The sequence below is a fragment of the Camponotus floridanus genome, unplaced genomic scaffold, assembly GCF_003227725.1.
Source record: "Camponotus floridanus strain SB8 unplaced genomic scaffold, Cflo_v7.5 scaffold27, whole genome shotgun sequence".
NCBI classification, from domain to species: domain Eukaryota; kingdom Metazoa; phylum Arthropoda; class Insecta; order Hymenoptera; family Formicidae; genus Camponotus; species Camponotus floridanus.
The window spans coordinates 1,348,700-1,362,539 of record NW_020229403.1 but is presented as its reverse complement, the minus strand read 5'-3'; the positions used below and the strand labels follow the sequence as shown (position 1 = coordinate 1,362,539).

The window sequence follows — 13,840 nt, the reverse complement described above, 5'->3', positions numbered from 1 at the left end:
CAAAAATGAAAATACAGCTGATTTTTATATCTCCTTAAGCGAAATATTATCTATACAATATTCATCGTCATCATAGTTTTCTGTCACTTTTGAATAAATTTTTTTCTAATTATTCTAACTTCGAATTAATTAAGATGTTTACAATTATTCCTTTGTATACATATATATAATCGAAAGGAAAATTGAAACAATCAAATCCAAACAAGAGATTTTCAATGGCAATGCTATAAAAGTGCACTTTTCCTGAGTTTGAAAAAAATCTGTATTCGACTCTGTTGAAATCGATATTCCGATGTAGAAGCACTCGGAAAACGATTTTTCCGGGGTGCATAAAAATTCATTCCGTCATCGGGACGGTACAAGCGGCACGTAACGGCGATCGACAGATTTCGATGAGCCGTCGAGCGCACGTACGCATCGTCATTTGATCGTTTATTTCCGCTTCTCGCGGCAGCGGATTCGACGGCGGACGAAACTCGAGATAATCCTCTTCGAGGCTGCCTCTATTCCGTTGGCTAAACTCATTCTTTAACGCGTACTCTCACTCGTCCAGCTTTTCCAGCGGAAGTCGCCGTTCGCACCAGCCGGTTTAACGCCGTTAAGTAGACCTTCGCGAGCAACAGCCGAGAGAGGAAGATGCGGAGAGAAAGAGAGGAATAGGGAGAGAGAGAGAAAGAGAGAGAGGATGAGAAAGAGAGGCGCAATGAGGAGTCGCACGAAAACCGGGAGGACCGACGTGTTGTTGGCAAAGAGGAAGGAGTCACGACGCGGCTATAAATACGCTGCGCCACCTGCAGCTAACGTTCACCGGCTAACATACAGACCAGACTAAGCTGAGAGAGAGAACGAGAAAGCTGTGTCTCTCGTTTCCAGGTTCTACTGCGAAAGCGTGCACAGAGAAGACTCATATCTCAATGCCGTGATACCGTGCTGAGTCTGTTCGACACGTGGTTTCAACTCACTCTCTGGACTGAGTTGCGACACTGATCGCTGGCTGGCAGAATAACTTTGTCATAAATAATCATAATTTTAGGAATATGTGAAATATGCGATCGTATAGCGTTATTAAAATGAAACATGTCGAAAATTCTTCAATTTATCAATTAATAAATAATTAAATCCTGATGAATTGTATCTATCTTTAAATCTGGAAATGTAAGGTACACAGATTGAATTATACGCATTCAGTTATATAGAATAATAGAGGAGAATTTATATGATTTATTTTATCAATCTCTCATATATCAGCGAATGATTGACAAAAGAATAATTTACGACATATAATATAATATTTTGCAACATAAAAAAAGCTTATATAATTATAATAATTCAAATACGATTCAATATGGCTTCAGTGACAGTGATGAGGATTCTTAAAATATATTTATTATATGAATACAATATTTCTATTTATTGCCTCTCTCTCTCTTTCTCTCTTTCTGATGTTTTATTAAATATTTAATTTTAGCGGAGCTACTGAACGAATTGTGACCAACTGTCATATAATTGAACCCATATGGACAGAGTAAAAGCTAAGAATATAAGATATCCATTACGTTTTAGTCATAATATTTTTCTTTCATCCTTTGGCGAGGTTTGTACTTTCGACGTGGACTTATTTTTATCGAGAAGCGCGAAGCGCATCGCATGCAATGTCCTGAGAAAAGATGTAATCCAGTTGTAAGATAACAGAATCGCTCAAGTATAGTAAAACGAAAACAAAGGCTGATATTCTAATCGAATAAAAGGCGAAAGTCTAAAGGCGTCTAAAGGCGAAGATGAAACGATCAATCAGCGATGGGCGCGATGCCAATAAACTTGGGAGCTTTCTATTAACAAGATTACTTCTCTTTCGAAATTCGGGAATTCAAATTCGGCGAGTCCGATGGTTTTCTCGAGAGGGAGAGATTGAGACACCACTATTTGACGATACGGCTCATCGAATTCGAACAAATATGTATCGCAACAAGAATGCACCGGCTGTCAAAATACCGAAGCCCAGTATTTTCATCGGTCGGCGGTAAAAAAATAAATAAAAAGAAAAAGGGGGTGCGCGACGCAAAAAGAGAAATAGAGATTCGCTGGAGAGACACACCTACCAATGTCGTCCTTTTAAACCCGACACCCTTGAGCGTGTGTTTTAAGCAAACTAATACCTATCGGATGTATCACAAGCGAAAGGAGAGTAGCCCGCGAGGGAGAGAAAGAGATGAGTATGGCGAAAAAAAGGATGTAAAGAGCGCTACATCGGGGCTGGAAAGAGCGACTTCGCGCGCAGCATAGGAGGTAGTTTACTACGAGCGTGTTAATTAAACAAAAAGCCACCCCGTATACCAAGCTAATTAGAGAGTGGCTCTCTTGTGCGCGCGCGCGCGTTCTTCGCTTCAAAAATATTTTTCGCCTGCATGTTTGCTCCTGCTCTCTTCCTCTTCATTCTTCTCTTACCACTTTTGCGTATGTAGCTCTGCTAGTCTCTTACGTTTTTCCCTCCCTTTCATCCTACCTACTTCATTCTCTTCGCCTTTCACGAGTTAAAAGTATTTAAGACTCTACACGTTGGGGTTTCGGTTTTCGCGTTATGTCAATGCAATAATTCTTATGATAAATAAATCAGCAGATTAAAAATATAGAGAGTAAAAATACAGCAATAGGAAGTGATGAAAAGATTGCTTTTGAAACGAAAAAATATAATTAAAACAATTTCCGTGAAATAAAAAATATTGTGCACGGAAATGTGTACGAATGGAAAAGAAACAGTTTGCAGTATTGCGAGCAAATACAATAAAATTGCATGTTACAAAAAGAGTAATATAAAATGGTGAAAAATATTTTAGGCGCTTAAAAGACACAAAATATGTTTTGCACGATCCCCATTTATGGCTTGCTAAATTCCAGGATATTAATCAAACGATTAATATTATATTTTCCCGAACTTTCGCGAAATCTCTGTTTTATTAAAACGCGCCATTTGAGAGACGACAAGATAAATCGCGAAAAGTCGCGCATACGATTAATCAACGCGAAATTTCCGTGCCAGTTTCATGAGTCAGAATCGCCGAAGCGGGCGAGATATATCGGCCTAGAAGCGGCCAAGCCGCCTAATTGAAAATAGGTGCTTTAACCTAAATGCGTTGTACACAACGGTACGTTTCACTCGATTTAAGTACTCGGTTTGGTGGCGGTGGCAGATTTGGGGCGCAAGAGCGTAGTAACCGCGATTAGAATCCGCTAACGCGGCCGCAAACAAACACTACGAGCAGACACGAGCGGCCGAAACGAGCGAGGGGAACGAACAGAGAAACGGCCGCCCCGAGAGAATCGGCTAGAGTGAAACATCTGCGATCGGATTAACGGCGGACATTGGCAACACTTTCGGATGATTAGGCTGATTCCATGTCGATCCTAAGTCCGCGCTTACAACCACAATATCTCTCTGCATGGAATACGCACCTTGCCGCCGACTACAATTCGCAACTAACAAAGACTCGATGGGGCTCGACGGCTCGTTCGCGCCTGCCGCCGAAAATCCATTTGACACGTACAATATTAGATAAATTTCTTTACCCTCCTTCCCAGACATTTCTCCTTAGGCTTGAAAATTATCGATTCACTATCGTGCAATTTTCTTTCGTTTCTGTGTCCGCCATACATGATTGATAATGAATTTTATTATTCGTGATTATTTAAATAGATGAAATATTCCTTTTTAAAATATTCCTCACAATTTTATTTAAGCGAAAAATAAACCAAAATTTATTTATTTATTCGGTTTATTGATGGAAAGAATATACAAAAATAAGCAATATATATTAATTAGCAGACGACATATCATTAAGTATTTATATAATAACAAGATGCACTGTGCACATTATTTTATTACAGTAAAAATATATGTATAATGTGTCTTATCATGATGGTATAAATATTTAATGATATCTGATCAATATATTGCTCAGTTTGTATATCCTTTTTAAATATTAATTTAAATATGTAATATTTATGACATTCTTCTGTAACTATTTTTTGTATCCTTTTTGTCAAAAGATTTTAATTTCGTCAATAAATAAATACATAAATTGCTCGACCGAAATAAGCTCACAAAAAATATTCGCATTCCCGCGAAATTCCGAGATGTTCATCTCATTATAATTATTACGCATTTATATGATAATGGCGAGACATTCTATACATGTATAATATGAATAATGAGCAATGTTCTTGTTCAACTAAAGGATAACACACAATCTCATGGAATAATTATCCTATCATAAATATGACAAAACTTGGTCAATTTGCGTGAAAATTTAATAAACGGATAATATTAACGCGAAGCTTGCTTGATTATGTAATACATAATATAAAATGCGAATTTCTTAAATATTAAGATAAAAACGGGTCAATGCTCTTGACTTATTACATATTTGCGAGTGAGTCTGCCGCATTTGACGGAGACAAAAGAGAGAAGATAGAGAAAGAGAGAGAGGGAGAGAGAGGGGAGAGAGAGAGAGAGGAAGCGAGAGAATAAGAGCATATAATATTCCTCGGGACTCGCAGGGAAAAAATAGCGGATGCGACCACGGGACGGTAGGTGAGAAAGGACGGAGCGGAAGACAGTTTCCCGCGCGGCGAAGCGGTTCTCTGCAGTGTCGTATATTCCGCCGTCGGTGCGGTTGTACACGCGACGCCACTTTAACCCGCAGTCATCCAACCTCTCGCCTTCCCTCTCGCGTTCTCCTCTTTCAGTCTCCGCCGAGTGAACTATAAGCGCAGACCAGTGTATTTCGGTACGGAGGCAGTAGACCCCGGTGGATGGTGTTTTCCTCGTCGCATTTCCATTCTTCGTCCTCCTTCCGCTTTGCCGGTGCCCGGTGCAGAGGAGAAGATGAAAAGGCGGGACAGATGGCAGGACGGAGAGAAAGAGAGGGTAAATGAGACGGATGACGGGAGAGAAACGAGAAAGGAAAGAGCCGCGTGCGTCGTCTTCTTCTTGTTCTTCATTCCCGTCTCAGACGGGAGGGGCAGAACGAATGATAGCGATTCCCGTGCCAAGAGCTACTCGTTCGGGCCAAGCACAACTTGGCCGAGGCACAATCGAGTGAAAGTCGCGTCGCGTCTTTCGCCGAGGGGTGGCTTTCGGAGCGCGCACGGTGGAAAACGGAAGGGAGGGGAAAGAAAAAAAAAGAAAAACACTCGACTCTCTCTCGAGCAAAGTGAAAGTCGAGAGAAAATAAGGATAAATTGACTGTCCCCGGATGGATGGGAAGAATTCACTCCGTTGCGGATTGCGCGTCACGGCGACGGAAAGAGGCGCCAGAGAGAAAGAGTGACTGAGTGCTGATCTTAGATTGCGGACGGGATGAGACTTACAAGGAGCAGACGGTCGCTACTTGAGACTGGATTACGAGATAAATGTTCGCGCGGTAGGTAAGTCGCGAACGAGTGATAATCGATGTTAAACGACGCGATTAATCGCGACGTGATCGAAAGAGCGATCGAGTCGGCGGACATATTGAAAAGTATCATAATAACGTTAAATATTGATGGACAACTCAGACTTCAATCCGACAGAGAAGGATTATTAATGCTTCGATCTCTTTTGTAGAATAATCATGTCTAAATTTACAATTATATAATGAAAGAGCTTTGTGGTTTGATTACAACATATCTGCATCCAATTATTCCGCTGATTATTATTTTATATCGCCACGCAACAGATGCCAAATTGCCGATGATTGAAGGAGTAATCGAGTCGGTGGATGTTTTAAAAAGCATAGTAACACTAACGCTAAAAACGATCACAAATATTAGTGAAAAATTCAGACTTTAATCCGACAGGGAGAGATTTTTGACACTTCGATCTTTTTTGTAGAATAATCATACCTAAATTCCTAATTATTTATAACGAAAGAGCTTTGTGGTTTGATTATAACACATCTGCATCCAATTATTCCGCTGATTATTATTTTATATCGCCACGCAACCGATGCCAAAGCGATGATTGAAGGAGCAATCGAGTCGGTGGATGTTTTAAAAAGCATAGTAACACTAGCGCTACAAACGATCACAAATATTAGTGGAAAATTCAGACTTTAATCCGACAAGGAGAGATTTTTGACGTTTCGATGTTTTTTTATAATAATCATACCTAAATTCCTAATTTCGATGTTTTTTTTAGTGTTGTTGTTTTTTTATGTTTGTTGTTTATTATACCTAAATTTCTAATTATTTATTATATAACGAAAGAGCTTTGTGATTTGATTACAACATCTGCATCCAATTGTTCCGTTGATTATTATTTTATATCGCCACGCAACGGATGCCAAAGCGATGATTGAAGGAGCAATCGAGTCGGTGGATGTTTTAAAAAGCATAGTAACACTAGCGCTACAAACGATCACAAATATTAGTGGAAAATTCAGACTTTAATCCGACAAGGAGAGATTTTTGACGTTTCGATGTTTTTTTATAATAATCATATCTAAATTCCTAATTTCGATGTTTTTTTAGAATAATCATACCTAAATTACATAGCGAAAGAGCTTTGTGGTTTCATTACAATATATCTGCATTCAATTGTTTTGCTGATTAATATCTTGTAACGTCATGACATTGCCACGCAACAGATGTCAAAGCTTGCGGATTGTTGCGATATACATAATCGGTGCGATCGAATCGTTGCGGGATCAACGGCCAGCCAAACTCGACAATCATTTACTTTAACTGATCGATCAAACTGATTTCAACTTCGTTAACTCACTGGTAATGGATAGAATGCGAGCGCCGCAATATGTGTATATATACGCGAGTATATGTAATTAGATGTAGTTTTAAATCGACGTCTATCGAGCGTAGAGTAACAAGCGAGCGAGTGTCCTTTCGATTTCCCAGAACTGTTCAATTTCCGCAGGTTGATTGAAATGAAATAATCATTATTGTTCGTACCATGATCATCGACGATACGCGGTTCTATCGCATGCCACAACGCGGCACGGTATTTATAATGACCATTGTTTCCAAACGCACAAATTTCCATAACTGATAATTCGATTGTCGCGACGTAACCGCGTTCACAATTTACGCGAGAATAACATTTCGCGTTGGTCGGATTGCGCGACTAACGGCTTGTCTAATGAAAGGAAAAGCGAGGAAAAAAAAAGAGAGAAATTCTAATCGCGGCGACAGAGAGAGGATTTCCCGATTGCGATCATCTCGCTCAAGTTTGCCGATCGTTTTTTGCTTTAATAATCGCATCGCGCCGATAATAATCGACGGTATGGACGATTTGAAACATAATTGCATCCCCGATAACGCGCAACAGCCGCTCCCGCGTACTTTAATATTCGTTTTCCGGGAAGCGGAGCGATAGCTCGAAAGGATATCCGCGAATCGTCGACGGGTAATGAAGGAATAATTTATGATGCGAATTGCTCGATGAAAATATACTAGCATTGCCTCGCCGGGGCTCTCGCGTGTCCTTTTTCTTCTTTTCCGCCGGGCTATAATCGACATAAATTCTAATTACATCGCCGCGCGATCCGTTCTCGCGAAATCCCTTGGATTCCATTCGTTGCTCCGAGTTGTTACACGTTCTCGCGAACTAATTCGACGCCGGCGTCGTCGTAACCGGGCCCCTTGTTCTCCACGGTCAATTTATTAACGGCCAACGCACGTGTTTCACGAATGTTTCGTTTCCCAGGGTATTATTTCGCGACCGACACGTTGCTTGTTCGGTCCACGAGACCGTCCCGATATTTTGACCGAAGTAAACGTCGCGTGAGTTTAAAGCCGTGTCGCGAATTTTGAGATGACACTCGGACATGATCCGAGAATCCTACGATGTTAGCAGGATTCGGACAATCGAATTCGGTTGATCGAATTAATCCCTCGAATGTCGTCGGTTGTCGGAGCGAGAACTTTGATTGAAATGGCCGGTTGCTCGCGAGAAAACGACCTTAAATATAACACAATGCATTTTGATGCATGGTGCATTATTCTCTTTATTCAACGCACGTAATATTTGAGAAAAATGCAGTAATTTTTATACTATTTATATATGAAATATTTTTCCTTTTATTCCTACCTTTATGGTCGTAACATATTTTTCAGCAAACGGGATTTTCTCTCGGTTCGTTTAAACGAACCTTTTTTGCGCTTACATGATTTTGCACTTCTAGTTCGCGATTATTGTTGCAAGGGAACGCGGATAAAATTCGTAGAATTCTTTTACTCTTTATTAGACATGAACTGCGTGAATCGGGGTCTTCATTACACTTCTCATTCTTTGTTGCAGACCGGAAACAGTTACAAATCGCCGGAGGAATCACCGCACACGGAGCACAGCAGACTGAGGTGAGCGAAAACAAAATGCATGCATAACAAAGCCGAAGAAATAACAAATGCAACGCCGGCGAGGTTATTACTGAGGGAAACAGGCACTTGGATAAAAATAGCAAAAACGATTCTGCGACGATAAACATGATCAGACTGCTTTCGAAGAAAGCAGATCGCGGTATATGGGTCTTTTAAATTGCAAATCGTAATGTTTTCCCCATGAGACATATTTATAAAATATTAAAGATAAAATCGCGAAAATAGATGATTAACCCAGGACTATTTTCAACCGTAAATAAATGATGGATCGAAAATAATTATGACGAATTTCTTGCCTCATTTCTCTCTAGATTCAATAATTAACCGAAACGTGTGACAAGTATAGAACGTTGTTGAGATCACTTGACGTAAGCTGAAGCAATGTACCAATGGATCACGCCAAATGTCCGACAGCGCAAGATAAATTTCAGCGGTCTTCTCGGTGAATAACGCTATATGTCGAATGCAATTCGTGACGCGTATCGTCCGCAAATTGCACGCGGAGTCAACATACTAAAATTACTGGATGAATTCTCGCGATGCTTGAGGCGTTGCCAGGTCGACGTCGCGTTTGAATTCGTTTTGAATTGCAAGAACAAAACCGGAGTGTGTCGTGACGCGAGATGAGACGTCCCGACGTGGTGCAAATCCACTTTTGATCTAACGCGGATCCGCAGCCGCGATCGTTAATCCGAGATGTGATTACAGCATACAATCGTTCTTCTAAACGACGTTGTTAAACGCTGAAACGGCCGCCGAAACTTACACGATTAAACGATCCATCATTTGTTTAATAATACTTAAACAACCAGACTTGGAGTGGCTCGTAATTGTGCAAAACTTTGTTCTCACGAGGCGACGAACGAGCCTGCGTTAACGTGCATTTTATTTTTCAAAGTATGGTATTGTCATTAAATAAGTTTAAGACAATCTCACAGCGGAATTGCATCTCTCTTTTTTTTCTCTCTCTCTCTCTCTCTCTCTCTCTCACGAAGGTATCAAATAATATAAAAGTACCAATCTCCGATGACGTTAAACGAAATTGAATTTTAAACGGAGATACCTCTGGATGCGTTTCATAAAAACGGCGAATAGAAAAAAATATCATACGTGTTATACCGTAGGGGTAAAAAGGATTTTGCCGGACTAAGGAAATCTCATCCGCTCTATATACGCTCCATATCGCTACCTCATGATGTGGCCGGTATATTCATGTCTCATAACCGTGATATACCCATTCCTTCGGCTGTTCTAAAAATGCGGTATCCCGGCCGGTATCGCGTTTTGTACCGTCCTCGTCGGTTCGAAAATGCGCTCACTTGCATTCGAGTCGAAATTCATCAAATTCATCAAATTCCGAAATGCATTCTGTCACGTTAAATGTGCTCGCGCGAATTTAACGCGTTTCGTTATATACTTCCATTTTTTTATCGGCACTAAAAATGCAGCGTATTTTAATTAAATCTTGTCTATATTTATACAGTTCCAAGGTTCGTTTCACGAACGAAAATAATTAAAAACGCAGCAAGAAAGTATACATTTAATATTATCAGAGAGACACGACAATTTTTAAAGAATCGTCCACTATAAAATTTATTGCTACGAAATCGATTTATCTCGCACGTACGAATAATACCGCAATCGCCGAATATTCATACACACACACACACATACGGTTTTTTTTTCCTTTTTATTATGTACCGGTCGAAAAAGTTACCCGGTCGAATGAACAATCAGTCGGCAAGATCTGAAACCGATTGACAGCCTGTCGCACGTGCAACGCGCTTTTTTCCATTTCCCGATCGGCCTATTATGCGCGTGAGATGCGAGGATTGATCCAATACGAAATCGAGCCGGCGTATTAAATTCATTCGACCGAAATGCGCATCCATCTTGCATTACGACCGACGCGGAGCTATTTCCCGCTCGATTACGATACTTTTAATAGGGAATCGGGGAGCGTTTCGTGTCGGCGGTAATGTAACTTCTCGACGGAAGTTGGAGCAGACGGGAACGATTATCTTTCATTACACCTGCGATTCCCAGGTTCTAATTAATCGACCTGATTGTGGGCGATGATAACAGGAAGAGGGAGAACAGCCGGAAGATAGAAATGTGTATATTAATATTGCATTTTTTTTTTATCGGCTACAAGTTTCCTTCAATTGATATTATGGATAGAATTGATATTATGGAATTAATATCAATTAGTAATTATATACTAATGACGTTGTTAGTGATTTGTCGAGCAGCGATGGGAAAATATACATCTTTCATAATATTCTCCTTTTACTCGTGAATTTCTACGGTAATTAAAGTTTGAGTACCGTGAATATAACAGTGAGAGAGAGCAAATCGTATTAATTTATGTTGAGAGACTTAAAGTAATTATGCGAAAAATATCGTTGGAACCTGGAATAACGAGTGATGATATAAATTAGGAATAATTCCTCTCGAAATACGTGATTTCACGTTTTCGATTTCGAATGACATTTGATATGGCGACTTTTACAGATCACATGTCGTCGTTAACGGCGCTCGTGGCCATAAGAGCAGGTGAATCAATATTGTCGTATTGAATGAGGAGAACAGTAAAACTTTACGTTCGAATTCGCAGAGAGAAAGAGAGAGAGAGAGAGAGAGAGAGAGAGAAAGTATAAAGCAGTCGGTAAAAGACCACCGTGGCGAAGAGTCCACGGTTGCTCGCGATCTATTACGTTCTTGGTCAAGTGATAAATGAACCAATGAAAGAATGTTACAGGACTCTGCAATTCTTTTCTCCGGCTTCTGCCAGCTTTTTTCTCTCGCAAACTTTCCTTCGCACTTTTTGTCGCGAAACGACGCGTCGTCCGCGGTTCTTCGTCTTCATACGTAAACTTGGTGCGGCGAAATAAATTGGCTGGCTTCGACATATATTCCGTCCCGATATCGTATCTTTAAAATATCTAGCGACGCGAGAATATTTTACACGTAAGAAACAATGCGAAATGAGAAAGGGTAGGAAAAGTTTTTAATGATTTCTCGCGCAAAAACTTTTCAAGCGTCCGCGTCTGAAAAATCACTCGATTGTAATTTGTCATTTTTCATTCAATTTTTATTCCTTATCACTCGAAATAATATCGCGAGGTGATTTAGCCTCGGATTGTAATTTTATTTCTGCTTACGAGTTATCATAATTGAACAATCGCCGTACGAGTTATGCCATTTGAGCGTATCAAATCATCCCATCCGCGAAGCTTGTGAATCGTCCGTAACTTCGCATCGCATCGACCGCGTTTATACGTGCGCTTATTCCGGCGGCGGGAGGGAAGGGTTGAAACACGCGAGGCGTGAAAAGCCGACTAGCAACAACCACCGCGAGTCACAAGGTGCGAGCGTGTCAAATTCGCGGGCCATATTGCGGTGTTGCGGCCAAAGGCGCAGCATCGCTGCACCGTCAGTGCTTAACGCCTGTTCGTTATACGCAAATCTCTCGTTTGCATTCAATTCGCTGACGCCTATTTCATGACAGAGCCCCGATGCGATTCCCCGATAATCCGAGTCACTCGTACTCTCGCACGCGACCGACAGATAATCCCTTAAGTGCCGCGCAATTTTCTCACACCTTGTAAGCTCTGTGTGTCACGAGATTTTTATCTGTCGTACGAAAGCACGCGATGCGACGTCGTATGAAAGGAAACGATGCGAATTTTCCGTCATTTTTCAACCACTCGAGCGTAAAGTACCAAGTTTAAATTTTATTTCCTCGGGACAACAGGATTTCATGATGTACAACATGTTATGAGAGAAAATAGACATATTTAAAAAAAAATAAAGGAGACAGAGTTTTGTTTTGATTACAAATCGAGAAGGAAATTTTTCTATTGTTTTCCAAATGTAAAAGTAACTAGACGATACTGCGCAACATTAACGATGCCGGAGTTAACATTTATGAGGATTTATGAGAAGATACGCCTCGGCGATCGCTCGACTTTCAAAGTTACAGCCGCGTACCACGCCAATATACGTAATTGGCTGCCGACGCCGCGAACTTTTAATTGGTTTCAACCGTTTCGGCTCCGGTTCGATGATTTTTCATCCTCGTTCGGCCGGAAATCGGCGTCAAAAATAATAAGCCCGATGTGCCACAGCGATTCGTCCTCGCGACGAGATCGGCTAATCAGATTCTCGTGCAAGGAATCGCGCGCGCGAGATGTTACCGGGTTAATTAATGCCGCAGGGCCAATTATACGTGTGCGTACGTAATTAATAACGAAATATTAATGACAATGGACCGCGTAATAACAACTAGAAAATTTACAAATGCCACTCGTCAGGCATTAACGGATCATCGTTGATACAACGATCGACAGATACGGGACGATAATCATTACGAGGCTTTTATTGTAATAACGGGATTATCATCTCGTTATCAAGTGCTGTTTTTCAATTCACGATCGATGGGTAGATGGAAATTAATGAGCTCGCGCGCTTATCTGCGCCACTCGTTGATTCAGGTAACCAAGAATCGATCCTTGAATACCTTTCCAGGATCAGGGAGCGTAGATATCTCGAATCAGTCGATCGGATTGAAAGAAAATACCATGATATTATTTCAAACATTATTTCGCACTTTTAATAATCACTATACTTTCTTATTCCTATCTTTTTTCTTCTATATAAATGTACTTCTAAAACATTAGATTGCAATACATTTTTATTTATATTTAATATTAAAGTGAGAAATTTGCTATATCTTTTTTACGCAAACATTTACATTTTTATATTTTCTAGAGACTTGTTATACATATCAATGATGCACAGACTTTATATACATATATTAATTGTAAAAATATTTTAGACTGTTCATCAATATTTCAGTAACAATCAATATTTCTTGTAGATAGACTTTAAAGCATGACTAATAATATTTTTTAATGTTTGGTGATTTTATTTTACGTCATAACTTTGCAATTTTATTATTATAAATCATTTTGCTCCACGAATATAACGCGTACAAATCATTTTTGTCATATATCGCTATATATCACTATATATCGCTATCGCTCATTTAATAAACGCGTACGTTATTCTACATATGTAACATATGTTTTTCACGCAGTATTTGCCATATAGTCGAAACTGCGTAATTGAAGTGTTCAAAAGTTTTTGGATTATCGTTCGACACGTTATATCTGTCAACTATCGCTCATATTTATTTTACATAGTTACGCACAACGATATTGTTTCATTTATTTGGAGAGTGGAACCACGCGCTGGAAAAGTTTTCACTTCAAGTTTTGTGTGATAGAAATACTTTAATTTAAAAAAAACATCTGCGACACACAAATATAAATCCAAAAATCGAGATCTGTTATTCGTTTACTACCGCTATGTCAGAAAATGTTATCGAATGAACTCGATCGCATTCAATATGCAATGAAAAATGCGCGAGATGACCGAAATTAATCCGCTATATTGAACTATCGAT

The 13,840-nt window shown here is 39.9% G+C and overlaps 1 protein-coding gene across 4 annotated transcripts in view; it reads left to right on the top strand.

The window, feature by feature from the left end:
• LOC105252237 (zeta-sarcoglycan) overlaps positions 1 to 13,840 on the top strand; it is a 191,510-nt gene that overhangs the window by 118,422 nt on the left and 59,248 nt on the right. The window contains exons 1-2 of one of the 4 annotated variants that reach the window (XM_011259539.3): positions 4,651 to 4,924; positions 8,291 to 8,349. In XM_011259539.3, the coding sequence (XP_011257841.1) occupies positions 4,883 to 4,924; positions 8,291 to 8,349 (101 nt within the window). In that variant the 5' untranslated portion in view covers positions 4,651 to 4,882. Of the gene's footprint in view, positions 1 to 4,650; positions 4,925 to 4,963; positions 5,425 to 8,290; positions 8,350 to 13,840 lie in introns of those variants that run through there. The other 3 variants (XM_020027849.2, XM_011259540.3, XM_011259538.3) reach the window with 3 other exon arrangements.